This window comes from Meleagris gallopavo, chromosome 10 (genome assembly GCF_905368555.1).
Source record: "Meleagris gallopavo chromosome 10, MGAL_WU_HG_1.1, whole genome shotgun sequence".
NCBI classification, from domain to species: Eukaryota; Metazoa; Chordata; class Aves; order Galliformes; family Phasianidae; genus Meleagris; species Meleagris gallopavo.
In genome coordinates, this window is record NC_139413.1 from 3,472,467 (window position 1) to 3,499,632 (window position 27,166).

The window sequence follows — 27,166 nt, forward strand, 5'->3', positions numbered from 1 at the left end:
CTGGCAAAAGAGAAGCTTACAACTCACAGTAAGCAGGTTTCTAGGCACCATCTGACCAACCAACACCTCTATCAGTCATTGGATTCAGTGTCTTTACAGCTCAGCAGGACATATATCAGAATTCAGGCCAAGGGTCCAACAACAGCACTGCAGAGGACTCGTGAAGAAGAAAAGAAGTCCTAAACACCTAATTTGAAAAGCAAATGTCTGAATCTGCTCTTATTTTCCCTTCACAGAACACACAAGGGTACCCCCAAGCAACACTGTTATAGAAGTAATTTTCTATCACGTGGTATTGTTTGGGATACAGTTTATGTGAAGGGCTACACAAATCCTGCTACCTCTCTGCTGGTGCCTTGCAGCATTACGGTACAGCAGGGAGCTAAGGATGGAGTTGGGAATGAAGTCAAGGTTACAGCTGACCTCCTGACTTTGGCTCATCTGTTATAAAATTCAGACCTGAATAAAGAACTGATGTTTACAAAAGCAACAGAAGCCCGACAGGAGAGAAACAGCCACTTACAAGTTTAATGACAGCTGCACAGAGACTTCTTTGCATCCTCAGCTCACGGTGTGTACCATACCAATGTATTTTCTGATTGCATTGGGATGCTCTTCTTTTTTAAAACCAAGGAAACAACAAGAGCCTGCTTAGACCTCTGCTTACACCAGCGGTGAACTGCAATCCATTATCTGTACAGCTGCACCACCGGGATCAGCTCCTGGGCTGTAGTGCCAACAGTGCTACGCTGACCGCCGTGTCATTCACTGCTCGAGGAAACAGATGACTGTAATAAGGAGGACCTCAGTCCCACCTGCGTGGCACTTCTGGTGGCGGTAGAAGAGATGCACTGGTAAGCAAATATCAGCTGCAGAAGTTTGGGAGTGTAAGCGCTGCCTTCATTCAGGAAATATGAGCAACTTTGATCTGCCTTCGCTTCCAAAAAACATGGGCCCCGTGGCAATATTCTGTGATTATGCAGGGAAAAAAAGATGCACGCCTCACCTTGCGGAAGGAGAGAGAAATTGAGTTTGCAAATGTAAACGTAAAAGCTAACAAAGGAAAACCAAGCCACCTACACTTCTTGGAGAGGCTATTCTTAAAATAGAAGCTCAAATGATATCAGAGTGCTGCAGTACCACAGGGGACCTGAACTTCCAGAGCTGAACAAAAGCGACAGGCTCACCCCCTCTGCTCACACCAACAGCAGCTCTGCATCTAGAGTTAACGTATGCGTTATGCACCTGCTGGCATGCTGTGCTGAGCCCTGAGACAGCGAAACGAAGGGTGCAACGCATCTTTTTTTTCCCCTCTGAAATGCTCCTCACCAGAGAACCGAGTGCCTGAAACCCTCCATCTCTGCCCACGCTGGGAGGCAGCCCGGGGAGCATCCCGCAGCCAGGGAGAGGGAATAAGAAAAGCACTTACCAATATTCGTCTTCTTGTACAAAAGATTCACACTTAAACACTCTCTCCTAAAGCCTATCATTTACATAATCGCATTACCAACATGGTCTTTCACACTGAGTGAAGTGTCAAAATACTGCAATTTCAATATAGCGCGTGAAACATTAATAATAGAGTATGATGTCTTTCCCCCATGAAGTTCTCTGTGGTTGGACTTCAAGGCTTCCGATAAGGAGTAAAATATTGTTACAGTAACCTGAGCAGTTTTCAGAATCGATTCTCATTAGTCAAACAAAAAAACAGAGCCCAGAAACGAACGTTTGAAGAGATGTGGGTACAAGAGAATACGAGCACGTACAAAACTAAAGGAGCACGCACACTGAACTTGTGACTTCTTCTTTTTGTCTGCAAGGTTGAAATTATTCTGCACGCAAAAATAGTTTTCAAGCAGCATACAAAACAATATATCCTGTGTGTGTTGGTATGCATAAGTAATATGCTAAGATATGGAGGAAAAAAGAATCAAGCATGCATGATGTACGGTGTTATCTTGCAATATTCTGGGTTCCACTTTTTTTCTTTAATGAAAACCAGAGATTCCCAAGCAAGTAAAGGAGGAAAAGACATGAAAAAGATAGAAGGGAAATAAAACATGTTTACAATCTAAGACTGGAAAGCGTGAAGCAGCTAAGTAAAGAAGTCAAAAACTTCTTGTTGAAAGCATTGCCAAAGGCCAGAGAGAAGAAGAGGACACGCAGAGAGGAAGGGGAAGCCATCGCATAGCTCCCAGCTTCACAGCACACATGCTGCAGGGCTTAGGCAAGTTCCACTGACAGGAGGAAAATCTTTGAAGAGTTTTTTCAGGGGGAGGAAAGGAAAGAAAAGAAAATAGAAATCTGATCAAAGCCTTATCTCCTTGCTTTTCTTAAAAGCTGATCGTTCTCAGCTTGCCATAAACTGCTGTGCATTTCAATGATGAGGGAGAACACAAAGAATGCATCCCCGGGATACTGCATCTCCAGCATACTGCAATGCTACAGCAGAGAATGACCTGCGAGAACACCAGGCTGGAGATGCTGCACGGCAATGCTTCTGTGGAGCTCAGCCCAGGTTTGGGAACAAAGGGATGAGCCAGAGAACATCCTTACATGGCCATCCCCACCTGGGTGGGGGGAGGCAAGGACAGATTGGCTCTGACCACCTCAGACAGGTGTTTTGCTCCTAAGCTTTAGCTAGATTCCTGATTACATCTTAACTATGACCTGAGCAACAAGATGAGGAATGCTGCAAAAACAAGAAAATCTTGCCGAAAGTGTTAGGACAAAATTCTCAGCAATTTTGAGGCTTTAAGCTTTTCAGAAGTGAAGCAGAACAACAAAAAAAATATGAAGTCTTACTCTTGTTCCTTCCCTCCCATGCCTCCTTCCCAAATCCCACTGAAATTACCACCTCAAGTTACAAGAGCTGTAGCTGCAGTCAACACAAGTTACTCGAGAATGACACTGAATAAGCTTTTGGTTTTTTGGGAATGACAAAGGAGGTTTCATTTCTAATGTTCATAAGTCACCCAAATTAATTAGTGCTTTAAAACAGCAATGAATCACTTCCCGAAATAATTTGTAGTGGCTAAATTAAATCCAGTGAAGGGAGCCAATTTGCTGATTGTAAATTATCAGAGGCCCTGACTAGTTTGTGTGTACATTGTGTACTGTTTATTAGGCTACTGGGAAACAAAGGATGGCTACTTTTCATCACTGAACAAGATTACAGCCCTATTAAATGACCAGCTTATTGTGAAATAATTATGCGTTTCTATTTACAGAATTCAAGCCAGACATCATTAAATACAAAGCTGAGTGTCAAGAGGAGAGGAACAAACAAATGGAGGAAAAGCTGGCTTTCTGGAGAGCTGCACCAGAATCCACCTGATGGGAATATTTCCATCTCCACAGATTAACGAAAAGAAGTTCAGAGATGCAAAACTAATTATGTAAATGCTTCTGTCATACGACAGTGCCTAAAGGCAGCTTGAAGCCCGAGTCCCTCAGCCTCCTCCTCTCTGCTGCTGCTGCTGGACAACTGTTTCCAGATCCCCTAATTCCAGATCCCTTCTGAAGAGTGCCAACAAGGGGAGGAGATACACAACCAGCATCTGCCACGTAACACAGAAGAGATGGATTCACAGTGCTGCCGTTCTTCCACCTGCTGTGGTCCTCCCAAGCCACCCAGCACACACACACATACGTAAGTAAGGCTTTACCTAAGCTAATTTACACGACATTTTCCTGCCCATATCTTTATCTCCTTACTGGTATCAAAACCTTAACATTTCTGCTTGAGAAACCTTTCCCCAGCTCACCTGCTTATCAGCAGTAATGAATACTCATGCAAACAGGTACAAAATTAAATGGCTTCTTTACAGTGATTATGATAGATTGAGCCACGCTGAATCTACATAATCAAATTGCTTCTGTGTTCAGCAGTAATACCTTTTTGCTGTCCTGGGAGCAGGTTCAGCATTGGGTTTCTCTTCTGACAGCTTCTGAGAAATGCTAACTGCAGATGAGAAAGGGGCTAGTTGAGATGCAATCACAGATGTGTGAGGCACACCCTGAATCTTGCAATATAGGAAACCGGGTCTAATGAAAGGTGCTCCCTTTAGGGAAGGAGAAAACATCATGTCTTCAGTTTGCTTGGATGCTAACGAAATAAAAGAATGTTTCAAGACCAGACTTGGGTTTCAAATAAAGTAAGCTAAATCTTGCCAAGGTACCAGAAATAGAGGCTGTATTATAAAAAGTAGAAGAGGTTGAGGTTGGATATTAGGAGAAGCTTCTCCACAAGAGTGGTGGAGCACTGGCACAGCTGTGCAGGGAGTGGTGGGGTCACCGTCCCTGGAGGTGGTACAGAGCCATACAGATGTGGCACTGAGGGATGTGGGCATGATGGGGTGGGCTTAGGGGTCTCTTCCAACCTTCATTATTCTATGATTCACCAACGTATCAAGTCACTTGGGCCAAAAACTTCCCAAAGCTTTCTCTGTTCTAGAGGAAAAAAAAGTAAGAAATAGCATTCCTCACCAGGTACAAAAAAAGTTTCTTAAATAAAAACACAAAAACAAACCCATTTACTTATATTGAAAATGCAGCATCAAGAGAAGCATGAAGGCTTGCTTCCTCAAGTACACGCTGAAACATTTGTTCTTTTTGAATAGTCTAACAGAAACACTAGCCTACAAGCTAGTACTCATTTCTAAACATTACCTAAGAGCTGAAGAAGTGAATAAGCCTTATGCAAAATGCTAATAAGCACTTCCAGAGAACGATTTCTCTAACTCGTTATGGCTTTGACACACGTGGAGAAAATACATTGCCTGGACCTGTGCAGCTGGAGAAGTGACAGCTGTAGCAAACAGATTTCTGCATCGTCTTAAGCAAGGGAGGACCATGGAAGGGGGAGGAAAAAAAAAAGAGACGGGTTCTGGCAAGGGCTGCTGGCACAGCTTGACATTGGCTCAGGGGGAAGGAAAAGCCTGAGTTACACAAAAATAGGTTTAGGAAAGAATCAATGACATTTCATCTGAAAGTTTTAGCTTAAGTTTTAATTAGGATCCAAGATTTTGCACTTAACTGCATGAAGCAAAGGAATACACGTACTGATGCTTCCCGAGATAACTGACAGATCTGAAACTTACCCATCTCATCTCGAAAGGTTAATTAAAGAACAATCCTTGAGAGCAACACCGTAGAGAAACAGAAAAGAGTCTGCTCCACCTGGGAGTCCTAGGGAAAAGCTGGCAGGCAGCGCCCGCACCCCCACCTGGAAAGCTGCAGTTTGCAAACTGTAATCAGTGCACAGTGACCACTGCCGTGGAGACCCAAAATAATTTTGAACTGGCCCAGCAAGACACTGAGAAGAGCACAGAGCTTGCCCACAGAGCTCACTACGGCTCCTGGGCAAGTGCTGCAGTCCGGGCTGCGCTCTGTGTTTTGACACTGCTCAGCAGAGCGATCGCCACCAGCAGCCAAAGGCAGGGGTGGTAATTCTTATAATTAGGAAACTAAGGCAGAGTGAGTCACCCAGGATCAAAGGCTGCAATTAACCTAGAAACAGGCGCTAGGTTCCCCAGTGCCCGCACACACTGACTGTGCTGCAAAGCAAAGGACTTCTCTCATGCCAGCATCATTAAGAAACACGCCGGCTTTTAGGGAGCCTATATACAAAGCTCATTTGAAAATTTTATGCCTGTTTAAGAGGCATCATCAAAAAGGAGAATAAAAGTTTCATCATTTGAACAAGACTTTGTGGATGTGAGTGACCTTTGGATGTGCAGTAATTTAATTTACTGGGAACACGAGCAAAGTCTCAATTAGGTCTGAGAGGACCACTGCACAACCAGAACAGGAAGAGAAGAGTGTGGATGCAGGGCTGGAGAGCACTTCACCTCTTGGGGAGGCTGCAGGAATAGTACAAGGCAGCAGTGAGGCTTCCTGGCCAAAGCCAGCACAGTTGCTTGCTAGGCATGTAAAGCAGGTTGGCAAGTGCTGCAAAAAGAAGTGAAATACTGAAGCAAAATACTCAGCTCTCAGACCACAGGCAGTTTTCTTTAAAAACTGACGCCAGATGCTGCGGCTGTCATGGGAGATGTTGAAATTTGGTAGCAGAGGAATGAGAGAATGATAAAATCAGGATGGTGACAGATTCTGAATGCTGCTTAACAAAGGGAAGCATCAATGTTATTTGGTACAATCTTTGTGGGCCCAATTTAACTGTTATATTTTAAAATTCTTTCTCACGTTCTCATCACTCAGATTTTTTTGTTCCTGTTACAGAGAATTGTTTGACAGCCCGTGGTGACCCCTCAAAAGTCTCTCAGTGGCCTGAACAGAAGGTTTTCCAGAGTAAGGCACAGTACATCAGAGACAGAAAAGGCTGATAAGGATGGGCAGCAACAGAAATAATCCAGGAGGTGGGACCACTGTTAGTGTGCAGCCTGTAGGAAAGCTGCACAGCAGGTCAGTGGGCAGGACGACCCAACAGAGAAATACTGCAGCAAAGAAAATTTAAGAAAGGGTGTCTACAGACACAGAGTTTCTCTGCAGCACGCTTTAACCCAGCAGAAACATGAAATTACACAACTTCCTATAGTAACTCTTCATCTGAGACATGACAACTGTGTGTACCAATCGCCTGAAACTCCCCAGCCAGGAAAGTGGTGCTGACCCCACACCATTCAGCTCAAACTGAAACCGCCCACTTTTTGCTTTTGAACTGAAAAGCAATCTTTCATTTTAGATTCTTGTGGTGGTTTTTTTCCCCTTGTTTTGTTTTTTTTTGACTTAAAAGCATTCATCTGAAATAAGTTCATGCCAGTGACAATCGAATCACAGCCGTGGGGGCAGTTTCTTCATACACTGCATTTACAAAGATAACGTTTTAGAATTGGCAGATGCTACCCTTCTAAAGTGTTATCTTTGTAAATGCAATGTCTAGAAACATCAATTAGGCAACATTCCACTTCAGCTACTTGATTGACTGCATTTAGGATGAGATCCTCTCCTTCTCCTCCCAAAAAACCAGTAAAGTATCTGATCTGCAAACACTTGCACAGAAGAGTCACTCACTCAAGTTCTTTATGCAAGGTTTTCAAGGACACTCAGAATTTAAAAGCAGCATTCTTGGGTCTCCAAAGCTTCCCCACACCTAAAGGATGCTCAGAAATGTGGATTCAGGTCTGCCTGCAGCATTAGTACACGCTTTACGTATATGAACTGCCTGTCACTGATGTACTCACTGAAGTAACTGCAGCCAGGGCTCACCTCTTTTATATATTTACTCATCCACACATGGGGCACACATTTCAAATAGCAAGCCATGTATACAGGGTAACGTTTAAACCAGAGTACACAGAGAGTATCTGTAAGTGCCTTCATTAAAGCAATGCTTTTGCTAATGCACACACACAACTGAATGCCAGAAGTATAGTGCTGCTTTTAGGATTTCCAATACAAAAGTAAAGGTATTCAGAGCCATGGGTGGAAACCACCAGGCCACAGCAGTTCCTTGTCCCCCAGCATCCTCTCCCTGCAGCTCACAGCACTTCAGTCATCCTTCAGTCTTCACTTTCTTACACAGGTCTGCAACACCCACAAACAGGGAAATACCAAACGCAACCAAACCCTCAGCAATGCCACTTGCTGTGAAATCAGGAGGCATCCTTTCAGCACCCTGCTGTGTGAGTGAGCAGAAAGCTTACCCCATCTGGTAGTGCCCTCCAGCAGACAGCACTCACAAATTCATTTGTGTCATCTTCCTTCCGGTCCTTGTCCAGGACGCTCTTGACCGTATCAAACTTGAATGTTAGGAGTGTCTTTGAGAGGCCTTTATAGTATAGGTAAAGAGAATTATTTTCACTTCCTAGAAATAAAAAAATACAGAAGATTACGTTCTGGAAGCATTAAAAAAAAATACAGTTTCTTAGCTCTTTTATTCTTTCAAGAGATGACATTTCCTCCCAGTGGCTGTCATCACGCTTGTGGTGCCTTGGCAACTGGGCATGCCCCACAGCAAACTTTCACAATGCTTAAAAACAGAACAGTCTTTATAACCAAACAACTGCAGTGTGCAGTGCATTTGTAAAACAAACCAGATCCCAACTTTTCTCCAGAACTTCCTTAAGGTCAAGACTTTTGAGTACGGCACCTACACTAGCATGTGGAATGCATGCTCAGTGTCACAGCTGTGAGGCAGGTAGCACTGTCACACATTTGCTTGCAGTAATCGAATATGACAGTAGGGTCCATAGAGGTTTAAGTGAGAGAAACTAGACAGTAAGTAGGCTTTATTTAAAATCCATCCCAATTTCTGCCTTACAAGCTATGGAGAGATCAGAGAACACATGCTAAGGTCCCTGCAGTGCTGGAGCAGCCATCCCACTCATCTCAGAGGGATCAACCTGCCCATGCTTTTCTACCCAGACCTGAGGATTTGCAGAGGTTCAACAGTCCAAAATGCAGCAAAAAACCCAGAAAGAACCCAAGGAGTAATTGCTTAAGGACAAGTTAGTCTTCTGAAAGTTGTTCATGATGAGGGAGTCACTGCTTCACTAGGCTGAATGCTGAGCTAAGTGACAAGCATGTGACCCACTCGCATGGTCTAGACTGCTAACCTTTCAAAGAAAAAATGCAGAAAGATGCATCAGTTGATAAATTTGAAGGGCGTATGTCGTATGAACACCAACTATGTTAATAAGCAGTTTTTGGTGGCAGCAAGTCTGAACTGCTGTACATAAAGACCTCATCTCAAATGAAAGGAAACCAAGTAGTAGTCCCTTAGGTCAAGCTGCTTACATCATTCCCAGGAAGGCTCAGGACAATCCTCTATTAAGAAGTCCATGCAGCTACAGGGCACATTGCTGGTGTGCTCTGCAAATGAAGAAGCAGGAGCCCCAAGGAATCCCCCCAGCACCGATCAGGGCAGCTGCTCTACTCACCACAGGCAATGTAGTCTCCGTTGGATGCCAGCCCTACAAAATTCTTCTCATTGATGTGGCCCTTGAAGGAACGCAAGCAGTGAGGTTTCCCTACGTTCCACAGCTTCAGCTGACTGTCTGTTGACCTGAAAACAATACTTGAAGTTACAATGCTGCCATACGGCAGGTAATCCTTGCTTGAAACACTCCTCCTGAACACCCTACTTGCAGTGTTAACGTGGGAAGTCTTAGTGTGCTCGCAGAGATTTATCCCACTTTCAATCACGTGCAACCCAGCTTGAGCCTGGCAAAGTATCTGTTCTTTTTTAAAGCCTGTCAAAATGTTTGAATAAAATACTTCCTTGCAGTATTACTCTTCCTCTCTCCTATCAATTGCCGAGTCCTCCACTGAACTGTACAGCCTGTGGAACATAACTGCCTCCTCCAAATCCTTGCAGATCTGGGACACGATTTTTTTCCAACTTCTACAGCACAGAGGAAGTCTGTTCCTTCCTGCCTGCTTGCTGAAATTCTCATTCATGCCTTTACAGAATTCAAGGCGGTCTCCTCCCGTCTGGCTGCCTTGAAAGCACGATGTTCTCCTCCTGCCCAATACCAAGCAGCAGCACTTACAAACCTACGGGGGTTCAGCGTTACTACTTGCATTAAATTCATGTGGATTTCTCTGGTGTAACTGAGACTGCCTAAGATATAAATCTCAAACTTTCGCTGTTTTCACCTTGACAGCAAAGCCAAATATTACTTTTAGAAATACACAACTCCATAGAGATTAAATCAAAATCGATGTTTTGCATTGTTCCCCCACTTGCAAACATACCCGTCTTCAAAATGCTTTTCTATTTACTGTGAGCAAACCTCCCTTTTGGGAAGAGCAAGGTGCTGTAAGTGCAAACTTCTCAGGCTGGTAGAGCTCAAGCAAACTAGGAAGATCCCAGATCTCAGGGCTAATACATTTCCTCAGAGCTGATGGGACTCGAGCCTCTCTCACCTGCCAGGATTTATTGTCTAGCCAGGCTCTGACGTCCCAGCATTCCCTGACTTATGGCTGTGAGCACATCAACAGCTCCTGATGTAGAAGGGACTGGAGCTCAGTTAGCCCACCCTTGAGAAAACAGATAGAGCTGTTCTGAGCTTAAATTTGAAAGAGAATGGGAGTAGGACCTGTCATCTGGCTGAGATGGAAGAAAGGGGAGGCTGGTACAGGCTGCATCACCCAAACTTACTGCTTTTCAAATACTGGGAGTTGGAAGGAAAAAAACAAACCACTCATAACATCCATCAAATATTCCCAACGTAACATATTAATCCAATGTCACATTAGCCTAAAAATATAGCATGAGTGAGATGCACCTCGTGCTTTACTGCAAAAACCTTATCTCAGCCCTCAATGACAGCTGGAATGACAAAGGAGAGATAAGGGAGCTGCAGCAAGATTTGTTAGTCATATGTAATAACAGCATGAGGTCAGATCCCAACAAAGGTATGAACTGTATCTCCAAACACTGTGACTTGAGCAGAAGTGCTATCCTAGTCCCAGGGCTTGACCGGGGAGGCCTAAAAGAGAGCATTCAGTTTCCCTAGCTACACTGCAGCTCACTCACCCTTCCCTTTCACTCATCATCAAAGCAATGCAAAGAAAAGGGAAAAAAATATACGCTACTGGTTTTTGTTTTTCTTTTGTATTTGTTGGTTTTTTTTCATTGTTGTTTGTTTTTGCCTTTTTTTTTTTTTTTTATTGCCCAGAAGTACAAGGACATTGCCTTCTTTGCTGTTAGGATAGCAGTATTATTTTTAAAACGGTACATTTTAAAGCTTCAGAGTTGCCTGGAAACTAAAAATTTCAGAAGGCAGAGTGAAGCAGCAGCAGAATAATCCCTGGTCTACAAGCTGTCAGGTTCCTGTGACAGCTTCTGCTATTAGCTAACCCATCAAGACGACCTTACGTACACAGGCACTTAACCTCCCTGTTTTAGTCACATACATTCTAGATCTTCATTAAAATAAAAACACTTCACATTAAAAGCATTCAATTAGTAATAGGTTAACAATATTCTATCACACTCTAGCCATTTTTTCACTCTTTAGGACAAGTGTGCCATACAAGATGATGGTTACCTGCCACTGTGCCACAAGGATAAGAACAAGCCATTGATCCTTCTGCTGTGACACTGCTCTTCTGGTTTCATACCCTCTCCAAAAAAATATCATGGATGTGCTGCTCTGGTAAATCTGCCTCTCTGTAAATCAGCACTGTAATCGATGTGTTGTGCTAAATACCAGGCAGTTCTGAACATTCTCGAGGTCAAAACCTAACTCTACAGGGCACAGTAAATCAATGCAATCTATAAAACAGCTTTAGCTAGAAATCTAAAGAATCTGAATATTCAAATATTTTTTTTCTTTAAAGGAATTGGTGCACGGCTTTTGGGAGTCACTACTGCTGACTCCCCAGTTTGCAAAATTAAGACATCTATTCTTTCTGACGTTTCCTTTGTTCACACAGAAAGATAGGTGAACCCTAGAGTTAGCTGCCTCATCCTGTTAGTGCCTGTCCAATTCCAACAGCTCTATCGATATTCCTCCCAGGGCTCAGGGATAACTACTCTCATCTGGACAGCTCAAATAGGACAGGGACGTTCTACCCCACGGCATCCTATGCATCATGGCTGTAAAACATTCTCAGCCTCCTTATGCTTCTAGTAAAGGCTTTCTTCTTAGTCAGATCTGGTTCAAAGCATTCAATTTAATTTGATCTATGTTCTAGGTATGAATTTGCACCCTTACAAAGAGCTATAACACTAATGGAAATAAGAAGAGGAACTGATTAAATATAAACAGCACTGGAAGTCACTGGGGAATCTTCCATCACACTGCTCAGATCAGCATAATTCACCAGCAGTCTGAATACTCAGATGTATGCCTCAAGAAGCTCTGCTTTAGCTCCAGGCTGCTAGAGCAAGCTGTGAGAAAACATGGGGAGAACTGAGACAGACAGACATCTACTCAGCTCAAGGAAGCAAGCTGGGACTAGATTTAACCCTGTGATTGCTTCCTGTTGCCCCTGATGTCAACACAATCACATACAACACCTAACATTCCTCTAGCAGCCCATAGCCTTCAAAAGTTATTTGCCTTTTACCCATCGTTTAACAGGGGCTCATCTCTGTTTGGTTCACATACTCAGGCTTACAAATCTTTCCACACGTCATCTGATAGACATACTCACCCCTACATGACTGAAAACTTACTTCGAATGGAGGCAGCCGCATTTGGTTTTGGGGTGATTCCACCTGAGTTGCTTTCACGCTGTGGCTAAACACCCTCGTCAGCTGTAGCAATACTATCTGATCACTTCTGTCACTCATCAGATGCCCTTCTGCTGCAGATTACTATTCTCAGGCTGCCAGCAGCCTTGTCTGCAGCAGGGCTCTGGTCAGGAGCACCCTCAGCATATAGGCTTTTTAGAGGAGGACCATCGACTTGCAACTTCCCAAAGCTGGGGCTTAAGGTCAGAAGTTGAATCCCTTTGTCTTCATGTTCCTCAAGCTTCTCGGCTCCATAAGATAGAGTAGAGCCAAGTAACACGAGGAATGGATTTCTATTTTTGCCTTGGAAAAAGCAAATATCTGCTTCCTAAAAGCACAGCAAGTGTGCGCATCCACCCACGCTGGCCACCTTGCAAAGCTGCCAGAAACCAAGGGCTACCAAGTTCTTACCCTACATAAAAATAAATACTTACGCAGAGACTATTTCCTCCCCGCTCACAAATTTTGCATAGGAGACTGCTTTGCGATGCCCTTTGAACACCATGATGGGTTGCTTAGTGTTGCGAAGATCATAATAGTGGACACAGTGATCTGGAAACAAGAAAGAAGAGGTAACATTTATCAGCTGGGAAGGATGAACGGGACCCCTCATAGGTAATTAGTTCACAATGAAAGTGCTGTCTATGCTGTATCTCACTTCATGCTGCAACTGGGGTAAACACTCTGCACAACAGGAAAGGAGTGTTTAAAATGGGCTGCTTCCAATGGCCCCAGAATTCAGTTCTACAAACCCCACTTAGCCCATGCACAAGGCAGCAGCTAAAAGGACACTCATCACTCCTGCCTTCCTTCTTGGCATTGTGCCTTGGCAGCCTAACTGCCACTTCTAAGGCACCCCCCTCTCTCCTTCCTCAATCTGGCCCCTCTGGAAAACTGCTGAAGAACCTTAGGCTACGAACTCAGTCTGTCTGCTACTGAAACGGCAGAAAACACGGACTGAATTTCTCCTGCTTATCCTATATGGCTAACCTCTATACTTTTGTTTTCGCTTCTCTCCTTGGGCTTTATTACCAATCAAGAGAGAAGAAGCATTTCTGCTTATGAAAGAGACTAAATTTCAGTTCTTTAGATTTAATTCACGGATGTGCTGCAATGCCACAACCACATAAAAAGGATTGCAATGAAATTAGTAATACGTTTTATTTCCTGCACAACTAAATGCCAATTCCCAGGAAAACAGAAAAAGAAAAGCAAGAATTGAAGCCCCCATGAGATCCAAGCCCTAAGGCCACCCACTGCTCTTCCCAGCCTAATGAGGTTAATCAGCTTCTCCCTCCCTGACCTTCCATTGTCAATGCTGAATTTCATTTAATTATCTCCTGCTGCTCTGGACACCCAGGGAGGGCAGGCAACACCGTGTGCATGGAAGCAGAGCAGGAAGTCTCCCTTAGAATTACAGAATCATTAAGGTTGGAAAAGACTATAAAAGAGCATCTAGCCCAATCCTTGACCCATCTCCACCATGACCACTAAACCATGTCCCTCAATGTCACATCTCCGCAGTTCTTGAACACCTCCAGGGACGGTGACTCCACCACCTCCCTGCACAGCCTATGCCAAAGCCCCAACACTCTTCTTGAGAAGAAATTTTCCCTAATACACAAACAGAACCTCCCCTGGTGCAACTTGATGCCATCACCTCTCATCCTGTCACTGCTACCTGGGAGTAGAGGCTGACCCCCACCTCACCACCTCCTTTCTGCCTCCTTTCAGGCAGTTACAGAGAGCAGTGAGGTCTCCCCTGAGCTCCTCTTCTCCACACTGCCCTATCCCATTCCCTCATCTGCTCCCCATCACGCTGTGCTCCACACCCCACACAGCTCCACTGCCCTCAATCTTCTAACCCTGCAATTCAAGGTACCCAGACATCACTCAACACTGCCCTGATCTTCCTTCTGCTGAAAAACGCATCACCAGTGGAAGATTATCACTAAGATTATCCAGAAAGGAATTTAAATGCCAATAGCTGCAGCTACTTCTGTATTTGCATGGTTTCGAAGCAGGGCTCTCAGTCTCACAAACAGTGCCTGGCTGTCTCAGCATCCCACGTGCTTTGGGAGATAACTGGATTCTCATCGATCAGGCCAGGCCACAGCAGCTCTTGAAGCAGAGGCAGATTTTCACCCATATTAAGGGACTAATTGCAGGACACAGAGGGACATGGCCCTATGGCAGAACCTGCAGTCAGATGTGGCAAGCAGGCAAGCTGTCCTCTCTGCTTTAAGTGCCTCATTTCACTGCATATCAATACAGGTCTAGTGGCCTCTCCGCTGAGTTTTCAGCTCCCTCTCTCCAACCGCATCCTTCTCGCAGTGCAGAAGCAGACACTCTGAGTCTCCTCCATCACGGACACCAGGATTCAAGCAGGCAGGGCTTGGCCAAGCTGCCCCTCTGGGTTCAAGCTCTGCAGCTGCTGCGTCCCTTCCCGCTAGCACCTGGACACTGGGAAGTGCCATGCTGCCAAGCACTCCTTCTTCGTCCTCCTGTTCCTTCTACCTCCAAAACAGGAGCCTCAGTGGCTGATGCTATTGACTAAAATCCCAGAGCTTTCCTAAAATACAGGCATTTAATCAGCTTTAGAACAACACGGTGATGCAACACGCATACTCAACAGACGGGATGATTTTCAAGGAGAAGTCAGATTAAGTGTTAAACGTTCCTTCTGTACAATCTGAGCATCTTGTTCCCCTCCATCTCTCTGAAAGCTTGCTTTAAACCAGGCACGTTTGCTAACCTGGCTAGCATACACCTCCTGGAGCTACATCTCCTGGAGCTATGAAACAGTTAACCGGCAATTGTTATTTTAATGAGCAGAAATGATTCTAGCAGGGCTTCCCATTAGGAGCCAGTTAGTAGATAAGCCTTTCAAGCCTATTTTTACTCCCAGTTTCAGCCTCCTCTCCAGCTGGCCTGTCATTAGGATGCCTCTGGATCACCAGATTTTATCCTTCAGAGAGTGACAGGGAAAGGGGGATCTGCAGATGGGCTGAATGAGAATGTGTCAAAGCATCTGGACAACGGGGAAAGGCAAGAGCTGCGGCAGGAACCAGCGGTCCATTGCAGCAAAGGGACACGGAGATGCACTCGCCTCCAAAATATGGCAACAAGCAGCTGAAAGTCCGCTGGCACCCGGCACGACGTGCCTCCCTATGGCAGCAGGGCAATCAATCACTGTCTGCTCTCATCACCGCAGGGCCGGGGGAACGGCAAGGCCAGTGGGCTCTAAAATTAGCCACTTAATTATTAATTGATTATTTCAGCAGCCCAAGTGTTGGCGCGCAATTGAGGTTGGGTTTTTTTTTTTTTTTTATATTTGACTGAAGCAGCTATTTTTAAAGCAGTTATGTGAAGACGAACGCATACTGCATTCATTAAAAGCAGAACAGGTGGTCATGTTTTACAATTAAAGAGATACTCTCTCTTTTAGGCCATATGGACTTTCCGCAAACAAGATAAAAACGCCATCTGCTGAGGAAGAAAACGAAGCTAAATGAGAGGAATACAAGTCCCAGGTAGCCCAGTAGGAGCCCCATGGGGTGGACTGGGATGAGGGCACAGCAGCACTGAGTGCTGTGCAGCTCAGCAATATGAGGTCCTAGGAGCCAGCTGGCGGTCAGGAGAGCGGAGCGGGCACTGAGGGGACACAGCCCCTAAGCTCTGCAATTACCCTTCAACTTTTAAACAAGTCTGCACATTTCTAGAAGCCACAAGCGTTTGTTTCGTTGCCAGTTGTGTACAGCTCTAGTGAGATCTACTGCTGATGGGCGGACAGTTGGACTGGATCATCTCACAGGCCTTTTCCAACCTTAGTGGCTCTGTGATTTCCTTGTTTTGTTGGGCATTAAAACCATCATCCAACAAGTTTTATTACTTTATTTATGTTAAGCTCTACAGTTCCCACCCCTGACCCAAAAGCTCACTTCAAACAATTTCAACTTCCAAATGATATTTCCACAGTTAAAAAGCCTCACACGTAACCCTCAGGCAGCAGCAGCTCCCGAATTCACTTCTGCTTCCGTGTTCTGGCTTAATTGAAATATACACAAGATAATGGGGAGGAGTATGTATACATACCATAACAAATTAAACACTCCGAAGCAATTCTCATCTAATTCAATGTCACTGCAGACACCGAGCATGACAGAATTCTGCTGCTGCTCCTCCTGAATTCAGATTTATCAGGTCATATTATATCTGTTTTTATTGCATTTTTTAAATGGTCTCAGAAGGCAAAAAGGGCAGCTCAGCTCTGCTACCACTGCCAGGAGGTCACAGACCACAGGGCTGAGTTTTTAAATAGCACTTCCAGAAGTGCTTACTTCCTCAACCAAGCAGAGCTTTCACCTTCGAGCCGCCCAGCGACAACTCATCAGGAATTCAGACTTTCTGCTGCAAGCACTGATAAGTCCAGCAAAACTTCCCAGAGATGTCCCAACCCCCCCAGGAAATACAGCCTGTGTCATCAGAGGCTGCCATCACTCACTGGTCAGCTCGTAAATTAGCAAGGCAAGCAGGAGGGCTGGAACACGGGGAGGAGATGAGCATCTCCATCTCAGCTTGGGCACTGAGGAGGGGGGTGAGGTGAACAAACTGATGATGTGGTTATACCAGTGCAGGAAATACCTCCACAAAGAGAGCTGGGAATTGCTAATGGACCCGGCAGCAGCTTCCATAATTTTAGAAGATGTAATTGCTCTTGGATTTTCGGTGGTTTAAACAACAATAAAAAAGAGCAAAGTCTGTGTTTTTGCCAAAAATGCTTTTCCTTACACTTAGGGAGATTTGCTGCTGAAGTTCACAAAACAGCTGTTATCAGAAGGCTCTAAATTCACATCACCTATTGAAAAGCTCTTAAAAATATACTGAGGAGCAACTTTAGATCAAGGTTAGCAAAGAGCATCATAGGGCAGCAGATTTTTTTTCCCCCCTAATGTTTCTCTGAGTACCTGTGCATAGTGGCGGTGACGCACAGACCAATCCAACTCTCCAGGTACCAGCAGTTCCAAGCCACATTCATCTTCCACATCACGTCCTGCACCAGCAGCATTAACTACCCTACAGCTCCAAGTACCTCACAGCCCTCCAAAGCTTTTTTTCTGACTGAGAACCACTTCCTAGAAGGAATATCAAGCCAAGGACAGCAAAACAACAGCTTACCTGCAATGCAACAGCTTTGTATTCAATAGAGGTAGCGACTAGAAAGCCCCAGGAGCTGCACGCAAAGGTCCTGCAGCTCTCCTCAAGAAAACTGAATTGCTGACAAACCGGAGACCATTTTTCTTACTTCATTCAGAAATGCATATTTCTCAGCTGTTCAATATTTATGTTATTGATCTACTCAAAATATAAGCAATTTAAGTTGTTCTCATTTTTCAAGGGCTTACACGCCTGGAAATGCCAGCGGTGCTGACTGCTGCATGTCAGATGGATGCTATAGCCAGGAAGATGCCAGTATCCAAAACTGAAGCTGGAAAGCAGCAAATCAGATGCTGCTTACGGTCTGTGAGAGGCCTTCTGTCATCCAAGCACATTTCAAATTATTATTATTATTATTTAAGTAAACAAGGGATCAAATTCACTTCCTGTATCAATGCTCCAGCTCCAACCTGCAGTCCAGCATGCCTTGTGCTGCAGCTGTTTCACTGAAACAGAAGCCCAGGCTAGAACACAGCTCTCAAACATATTTCTCTTCTGCTTCTTTGTTCACCAACAGCATTACTGTTTATCCAGTATCTCATGTCAGTGGTTGATTATTCCTTCAGATTTGTCTGTTTCCTCTGTGATAGTCAAGTTTGGATCAAAGCAGTGAAATACAATACAGTGAAAATCTGTATGATAGGCAGCAAAAATTAAAGATATTTGTATAAATGCAATTGAGGAGTGGAGGGCAATATTTATACGACTTGCCCAGTAATGTTTAATCTGAATCTGGGCAAAATTGGTGCAAAATCCCTCTGCTCTCCTCCAGTTAGGTTATCCAGACAAAACCAATACAAAAAAAAAAAACCAAAAAACTAACAAAAGGGAACAAAAAAGACCACAAAAAGCACAAAAAAGTAAAGGAAGAGAGGCATGATTTTGGGGGGTTTGATTCTATTTCTGCTTTCAGTGGTTAAAAAATGATTTTGGAAATCCTGAGGGAAGCACCCATTGCTCAATAGACATCAATGTTCAGTGTTCAATGAAACCCCATTATTTATATTTAAATATCTACCTATAGAAAAAGGTCTTTCACTCATTCGTCCTCTGTATACCAAGTGTAAGCAAGAACATTCAGCAGACAGAAAGGATAGAACAAGGCCTTCAAAGCTACCCAGAACTATATCTAGGCAACTTGCTCACAAAGAAAAGAGTCAAACACACAGTCATGCCCCAGTGCACTGCATTGCTTTGAGCCCAGAGGTCCAAACAAAACCTTGTATTTCAAGTGTCTAAGCGAACAGAAAGAGCACACGTTATCACTCCCATGAGTGCCATGCCATAAAGAGAAGGGCAAGCCACCTTAATGAATTTTTGTTCACCGTACACAAACAAGCAATAGAAAAAACAGAACTTTGCCATCAAGACGAGTTAACCAAAAGTCTCTTTTTCTGCCAGGCTCAGTACATTCTGTCCTACAAAAAAGGAAACTTGCATCCTCGGAGGTAAAGGCTCTGGCTAGGCTAAAAATGGAAGCAGAATCAGGAGGCTTAAGTACAACCTCAGTCTTCCCTGTTGAAAACTTTTCTTCTGTTAATGCAGAGAAAGAGGAAGGAGGTGAAAAGGGACAACATCCTGATTTTAAAATAAGCTCACATCAACTGTGCTACACTGTCATATGATGTACTATATTGCATTACATGACTTTTCTGTAAGGACCAGTGCACATAATATGCAAGCTGAGTAAGGGCCAGATAAACAAAAGTGTAGCTCCTTCTCTCAGACATCTGAGATAAGACAGAGAGCTGCTATCGGTGCCCAAGTCTGGAGGATGAAATACTTTAAAATAGATTTCCTTTAATTTGAGAGGAGGCTTACAAAAGCTTCAGTGCTTCACCTGACCTCAAAGCTATCTAACAAGCTACACACTTACAGAGTAACTTGAAAGCTATTAAGAAGAAAGTGGAACCTCCTCAGCAGATCTTCTACCTGCCTCCACACCAGGAAACAGAGCATCCCCAAAAAGCAGTGATTTCTTCAAAGGCTGGTCAAAAAACAACTCAGGATTTAATTACGAAGTCAAAACAGAACCTTAATCTTTAAAACAGCAATTTCTGTTTAAGTCTGTTTTTTATTATTATTTTTTTGCTCAAGGGCCCTTAAAGTCGCAGAATAATGCAGAATGGATTCCAGAGATTTCTTCCAATTGATTCTACTTCTTGCTCTGAGGAGAGCCACCCGCTAAGTCAGTTTCAGGTCAGGTCCAAAAGCTGTGCCCACAGTCCCAGTTCACCTTTGGGCATCTCAAAGATGGTGAATCTGCAAACTCTTCCATCATTTTGGCTGCCCTGAAAAGAACTCTTAAGTCAAAGGATAAGGGAGAAATTTTTTTTTTTTTTTTTTTTTTTTTTTAAGATCCAAATTTGCTTAAACTGTTTGTTATTATTATTCTGGCTTCTTAGATCTTTCACGTTTTGCCTACTTACTCCCACATACTGGAGGTGGTGCGAGGTGCTGCCATGCAACCTTTGTTCACGTGTGACTAACTTTATTCTTACTAGTTAAAAAAAAGAAAAAAGAAAAGGAAAATGAGGAACTACAGAACTTTAACTTTTGCAAAGTCTGTAACACCGAACAACAGCACTTTGAGGTCTTTAAGGGAGTGAGGTAGCTTTGTTCAGAAAAAATATCCAGATGGAAAGTTAACTTCCCCTACAACACAGGGGTAGACTGGAGTCTGAGCATCCATACGTGGGTCTCACTCCAGAGAGAAGGCTGGGGACATAGGAGGGTTGAGTGCTCCAGCTCTGGGAACAATCCAATGCACTAAGGCATGTGAAGACTGGTCTTTTCCAGGGTATAAGGGAGTATGGGGGAAAAAAAAATGGGTCTTTCCTACAGCAACAGAAAGGAAGGATGTAGTTTGAGCTTTCAAGAAAGAATGGTGAGGAAGCCTTCCAGCCAAAGAAGCTCTACAAAAGATTGATTTCACTCTATAGAATAAAACCAGAATGGACTAGGATCAACACAGGCTTTGGTCTATTACAAGCCATTGCAGGGAGAAAAGACAACATGATAGTTTCTACTACATAAAGAAAATAGGTGCTTTGGGAAAAATAAAGAAGACAGCAATGCATGACGCATGGGAAACAAAGTGGACTTGCATTCAAGAAAACAAAGCCCTGCAACAAAAATTATCACAAGAATTTTCTGAAGAAATTAGACAATATCAACAGCAGTGAGTTGACACCACTGCCCTCTTTACCAACTATTTCCTTTACTGTAAGCGAAGAGATTAAATATGGGTTTGATACAGTTTGAAGCAAAGAGCCTTTGGCAGACAAAACAATCCAGAGCATTTTGCTGAAGAATGCAGCGTTCTGCACCTGCAGCATGACAAATCACATGGCAAGGAGAGAACAGAGATAAAACCATTCCATCCCAGCATTTCCCTGCTGGAATCATCACAGCACAGGCTGTGATAACTGATACTTATTTTTCCTGTCCATAGCTTCCCTTCAAAAGAACTCACAAACAAAGAAAATTCTATCCCAGTACATCAGTGTTACATGCACAATTACAATGCTTGCTAGGTACAGCTTCATATTCACGACATTCTGTTGCAGAAGTTACAAGTACTCTGTTTATGTAAGTAAAACAAAACTATCCATTTGAAGCATTTGCTTTACCTCTTCTTTTTAAAAGAAAAGAACAGTTTTCCTGGATACCCGTTTTCTTTTTGCCCTGGGGGGGGGATGTCAGCAATGTATTCAAGGTGCGATGCCCTGCTCAGCAGCAGCCAACTGGAACAACGTCCTTATTTTGTATTTCATGTGTGCACCCAACGTGATTTGGGATGCAGTGCTTCATTCATGTTTGCTCTCGGAGTTCTGTCTAGACAAGTGGTCTCAAACACCTCTGTACACCTCCCAGGGAGCTCATACACATCACAAGCATTTAACAGCCACCCACCAAGGGCCCAGGGTTGGAAAAGCACTCAATAGATTTTTCCCTGTGGGTTTCAAACTCCCTGATGTTCTCTTCCCTTACATCCTGGCTCGGAGGACTACACAACAGTAAGCAAGGTCTCTATGATTTATTTTGCTGGTGGCAAAATCTGAAATGTATCTGTTAAGTAAGCCACAGAGCAGCGATGGTAGCAGGGCTGTTAACGGGGAGTTTCTAAAGCAGAGGAAGGCACACAGGTTTTTGGGGATGACTGCATTCTGACAACTCAATCTCATTTTCTCACGCTGTAATAAAGACTACTGTTGGAGGCAACTGCCCATCATATTTAAAGAATCCAACAGACAAATCCAGCTGAGATCTCCACATAAACAAAGGCAGAATGCAGCTCTGAGATGAAGGAAATGTCTAACAGTCTTCTGTAGGGCAGATTGGATGACGCAGAAAGCAATATGGGAAAGGCTCACCCCATGCAAACTGAATTCAAGGGAGCTGCAGTCGTATGGAGCACAACTGGTAGATTCAGTCTCATGCCTGGCAAAACCAACAGCTCCATAAGCACTCTTACAAGGAAAGGCTCAGGGAGGTGACAGCAGTGGGCTACAGCTTAGCATCTGATATATTCTGACAGAGCTCTGCAGGGAAGACGATATCCTGCTTCAGCCAGTGATTGTAATTTCTAGCAACAAATGCATATATATATTTAATATATATCAACACTAGCACTTCACTGAAGATCTACATCTCCCTCTGCTGAACAGAAAAAGGGAACAGCAGCCTTGATGGGATCTGCCAACAGGGTTTTTAACCTTTGTATTCAACGGATTCCCTACGGCTTGAAGTTACCGATGACATTTGCCAGGGTATGGATAATGGTCTTTATGCACCGGGGACATTTTTTATTGACTTGTCTAAAGCTTTTGACACAGCAGCCCATAAAGCCTCCACTAAGTAACTTGTCTCATATTAAGGAGAGAAGGAGGAGACATAAAGCATTAGAGATCTTAATCTGTTGAGAAAAAGAGCCGAGGTGGGAAGGGGAGCAAAACAGATTTCTCTTGAACTCCTTTGAAACTTTGACCTTTATGGCTTTAAAGAACTGCAGAGATTTCTCATAGGAGCAAGGGATAGAAAGTCTGTATGCAATTCAAAGCTTTTCATCTATCAGATTGCTGGAAAAAAACCCAAAAGATTCAGTACAGATAAGGCAGATGTATCAAAACAAAATTAATGAAGTCAACAGCAGACCTGTAGAAAAGCTACTGTTCAGACTCTTCATCCAACTCTTCTTCTTGACAGTGAGCATGTATGACTATATCCACTGACATACCCACTTCAATGTCCATAAATGACTTTTATGACACCCAGAATATGTGAAGAGAAGTCATTTAATGGTAAGAAGTGCCCCAACCCATGCTATCATTTAGATGCAAGTCTGAAGATGTGAATCATCTCAGGAGCACCAGAAGTCTAATTTGTATAAAGTCTGCTGGCTGCATCCATCACAGCCATTAGTACGACCTCACTTGCTGAGCAGATCTCTCCTGATTCAAGATACTTGCTGCACACAACATTTGACCTTAGTGCAAACCAAAGGTCTCATTACTGATTGCCTCAAAGCTCTGCAATCATGGAGCAGCGATGGAGGTGGTAGACAGGCTCACAGAGACCACAAGCTCCACGACAACAAGTTCATGCAGGTAAGGGCCTGAGCCATTATGAAAGATAGATATGGAAAGAAACATCCTCCCTAAGATTTTATGAGTATGTTTATGGAGCAACAGCGTTAGGGTTTCTGTTGCATCAACAAATATCACACAAGAACCAAACAACCAAACCAAACAAGCTTCATAGCAACCAAACTGGCTCTAGGAAAAGAGCAGGCTGCTGCTATAGGCATTACAATGCACAACTGAGGACATAGATTTGTCAAATTCTCAGTCAAACCTGATGTGGGCCCAGCACTATATGGTGCCTGACTAGCCTGAGGAGATATAAGCTTCCCCCTGCTAGGTTTGGGAGGTGGTGATTTGACTCATCACCTAAATGGCCATCAAAGTAGATTCCAGTCTTGTTGGAAGAGATGATGACTATTAAAGGTATTGTCATAATCGCTAACACTCAAGCTTCAGATAGGAGGGTTTCGATCAAAATCCTGAAGATACGGTAGATAATGCAGATGAGGAAATAAGTATGGAAAAAGTACATGATGATACACAGGTATCCAGTATGGAAAAGAGGAAATCTACTATCTAGCTAGGCAATGAAATGATCCATGGGAAGGATAACTGGATTTGTACATACATCTACAGCCTTTCGTTTTGTCACCAGCTTGAAATGCAAGTGGCTAACAGTTCCTCTTTAGACAAGGCTCCTTTCCATCTAGCCCAAGCTTGAAAACTCTCCTCTTAAAAAACACGTGCAATCTTCAGATGTTCAGCTACTAAGAAACGGAGCCTTCTAGAGAACAGATCACACTGCATTCGTAGGTTGCAGATTTTTTCCTAAGCAACATGACGATTTTCACCAGTTTGTATGGAAAAAGTACTCTATGTTGTTTAAGTCTAAATGCAAACCGTACCCAAATAAAAGCCTGTAAGCAGTTTGAAAAGGAAGTAAAACAGTTAGGCACTAGAGAAGATGTCATTCTAATAAGTAATTTCATTAAATCCAACTATTCAGAAAAAACTGCAGCTTTGGAAACTGACGTTGAAGCAGATTCAACTCTTAGGAATACAGCAAAAAGTCCTAGCAAGAGCAATTTGGCATTTGGAGGAAAAGATGAATCTCAGAGCTGCCTATTCTATTCTTCAATTTCAAGGCTTATTTCAATTTTAATTTAAGTTTTTTAGTGTTGACTAAATGACTTCTGCACCAGTTATAAGACAAAATGTTGAGGAAAAGAATATTTAAGCAAACAATTAGAGAGCTCGTTCCTGCTAACGTCAGATTTATCCTTTTCTCCAGAAAATCAAAGGGAGCTTCTCAAGTTCATTTTATTCGTTCACTTGTCACTGAAGTGTGATGATCTTTGGATAGTTTGGTACCTCCCAGTAGGTCTCTGTAGTACTATTTGCTATGTATTTCAAGTGCTTTACCCAGAGAATCTGAGATGTTTTTTTCTGTGTACATAAAGTTAAATAAGCTTTTAAGTCCTGAAATTTGTACATACAACGTCTCCTGCATGCCTGTGAATGATTTTTTTTTGTCCCCGTCTGATCTGAATGCACTGCACGGCGCCTGGCTGACCTGGCATCTCTCTGTTGGTCCCATACAGGCAAGTCAGTTTACACGCAGCATTGGTTTAAATAACTCGGTGTGGCTGCAGTTCCTCCATTTCTCAGTTCTTAACAGGTGCAGATCCACCATAAATGTCTGAAATCTGAGCCAGAAAGACAGTCTTTGGCCAGGCATCAGGACAGAAGGCACAGTTTGATACTCTCTTTATATTACATTCCAACATTTATGAAGAGGGATCGCTTTTAAATCAAACCTTCAAGACAGTGTTCTAAACTAAACAATCTTACTAAGCTCAGTGCTTCCCCCAGAATAAGTGCTGCCAAGTACTTACATATGATTACTACCACTGGCCAAAACCACAGAATCACAGGAGCTGGAAAGGACCAAAAGAGATCGTTGAGTCCAACCCCCTTGCTAAAGCAGGTATGCTACAACAGATCTCAGAGCTAGACATCCAGCCAGGCCTTCAGTATCTCCATAGAAGGAGACTCCACAACCTCCATGTGCAATCTGCCCCAGTGCTCCATCACCCTTGAAAGAGTTCTTCCACATGTCAGGACAGAACTTCCTGCCTTCAAGTTTTAGGCCATTGCTCCTTGTACCACCACTACACATCACTGAGAAGAGCCTGGCCTCATCCATTCGCCTCCCACGTCTCTTTACGTTGATCAGATCCCCTCTCAGTCTTCTTTCCCCCAGGCTGAACAGACCCAGGTTGCTCAGCCTTTCCTCACATGGGAGATGCTCCAGGCCCTTCATCATCTTTGTGCCCCTCCACTGGACTCCTTCTAGGAGATCCATGTCTTTTTTGTACTGGGGAGCCCAGAACTGGATACAGTCTAAATGTGATCTCACCAGGGCAGAGTAGGAGGGGAAGGATCACCTCCCTCAGACTGCTGGCCACAGTATTTTTAATACACCCCAGAAACCCACTGGCCTTTTTGGCCACAAATGCACACTGCTGGCTCGTGGCCAACCTGCTGTTCACCAGAACGCCCAGGCTCTTCTCCACAGAGCTCCTCTCCAGCAGGTCATTCCCTAACCTGCACTGATGCACGCAGTTACTCCTCCACAGGTACAAGATTCTACACTTGCTCTTGTTAAACCTTGCCAGGTCTCCTCCCTGCCCAACTCACCAGTCTGCCCAGGTCTTGTTGAATGGCAGCACAGCCTTCAGATGTTATCAGCCAATCCTCCCAGTAAATTTGCTGAGGGTGGACTCTAGCCTTTCAACCAGATCACTGATGAAGATATTGAACAAGACCAAAGCCAGCACTGACCTCCAGGGAACACTGCTAGTTACACCTCCAGCCAGTCTCCGTGCCACTGATGACCACCCTCTGAGCTCTGCCAGTCAGCCAGTGCTCAATGCACCTCAACACCCACTCATCTATTCCACATTTTCTAAGTTTCATAACAACGATGTTATGGGAGACCGTAAAAAACACAGATTCTTTCTTTCAAAGTGTCCTTAGAAGACTAAAGAAGGGCTGCAGATGCTTTCCTAGGCTGCAACAAATGCAACATGTGCCATGGTTTCTGGAATTAGTTTCGTTTAAGCCATACGATGTCAAGCACGCATTTGAAAAAGCTTGGCCTTGTTCCCATCTTTCCCTGCCAATAGCCTCAGAAATTATGGACAAGAGGAAACTCACTGAATACTCATAAGGAGTTAAGATACCCTGCAGGTCCAGCTCAACAGAATTTACAGGCAAGTCCTGGACTGCTGCACGTTGCACCAGTTCCATAAAGGCTGAATTCTGAGCGTTGCTGTGAACTTTATCTGCATGCTTCAAAGAAATGCCTAACTTTAGCCTATGCCTTTGAATAATGAGCTCAATTCACAAGCTGAAGGCAATCTTGTAGCTTAAGCTCAAAGAAGTTGCTTAACTCCACCCTAAACATATCACATTTTCACACGGATAGATCCTTTCTGAGTCACTTCTGGCTCTCAGTAGAGCAAAGTACTTACCCAGGAGAATCTATTAAGGTAAGACCTTGCTTTCAGCTGGAAAACATTAATTCTCTTCCAAAAAGGCACGCTGCCTTCTTGGTCATTAATATCACATCATTCTTCTAAGACGAGTGACAAGGCAGGCAAGCCACCCAGATCTCAGGCAGCGTGAAAGCCTGGCTCTACAGAAAGATATTTGGAAAAGAGAAATCACTCCTCCAGTTAGTGCAGCAAGAAAATCAATATTTCACTGGATGAAGATGGTCTTCAATGCAGTCCTGCTTAGGCACCAGGTACATTAGCAAAATTGAATGATGCTGACTAAAAAACCACACGTGATCTTGAACTCTAAGTGCATAACAGCTGTGCAGAGAATTTAAGAGGTGGGGATACAGTTGAAAAAAAATCAAAACAAAGCTGTTGACATAGCAACAGGAGTCCTTTTTCAAGTTGTATGCCATGAATCAGAATCATTAGTTTTGTGGCCTTTCAACGAGGAATGAAAGGCTGTGGCATTCAAAGCCAGAGCGTGACGCCACTCTGTAATGCTGAAGATGGTGCAAGAAAAAGATTTTAAATAGCATGCAAAACCTGCTGGGCAAGGGCAAAGTCATCTGGGAAGGACAGGCAGTTTCTTGGGA

At 43.7% G+C, this 27,166-nt stretch overlaps 1 protein-coding gene across 3 annotated transcripts in view; it reads right to left on the reverse strand.

Moving 5' to 3' along the window:
* The window catches only part of COP1 (COP1 E3 ubiquitin ligase), a 128,297-nt gene that overhangs the window by 22,977 nt on the left and 78,154 nt on the right, over nt 1–27,166 (reverse strand). For all 3 annotated transcript variants that reach the window (XM_085232297.1, XM_085232296.1, XM_085232295.1), the window contains 3 exons: nt 12,640–12,757; nt 8,901–9,025; nt 7,665–7,825 (listed from right to left, as the gene is read on the reverse strand). In XM_085232297.1, coding sequence (XP_085088423.1) covers nt 7,665–7,825; nt 8,901–9,025; nt 12,640–12,757 — 404 coding nt within the window. The remainder of the gene's footprint in view (nt 1–7,664; nt 7,826–8,900; nt 9,026–12,639; nt 12,758–27,166) is intronic.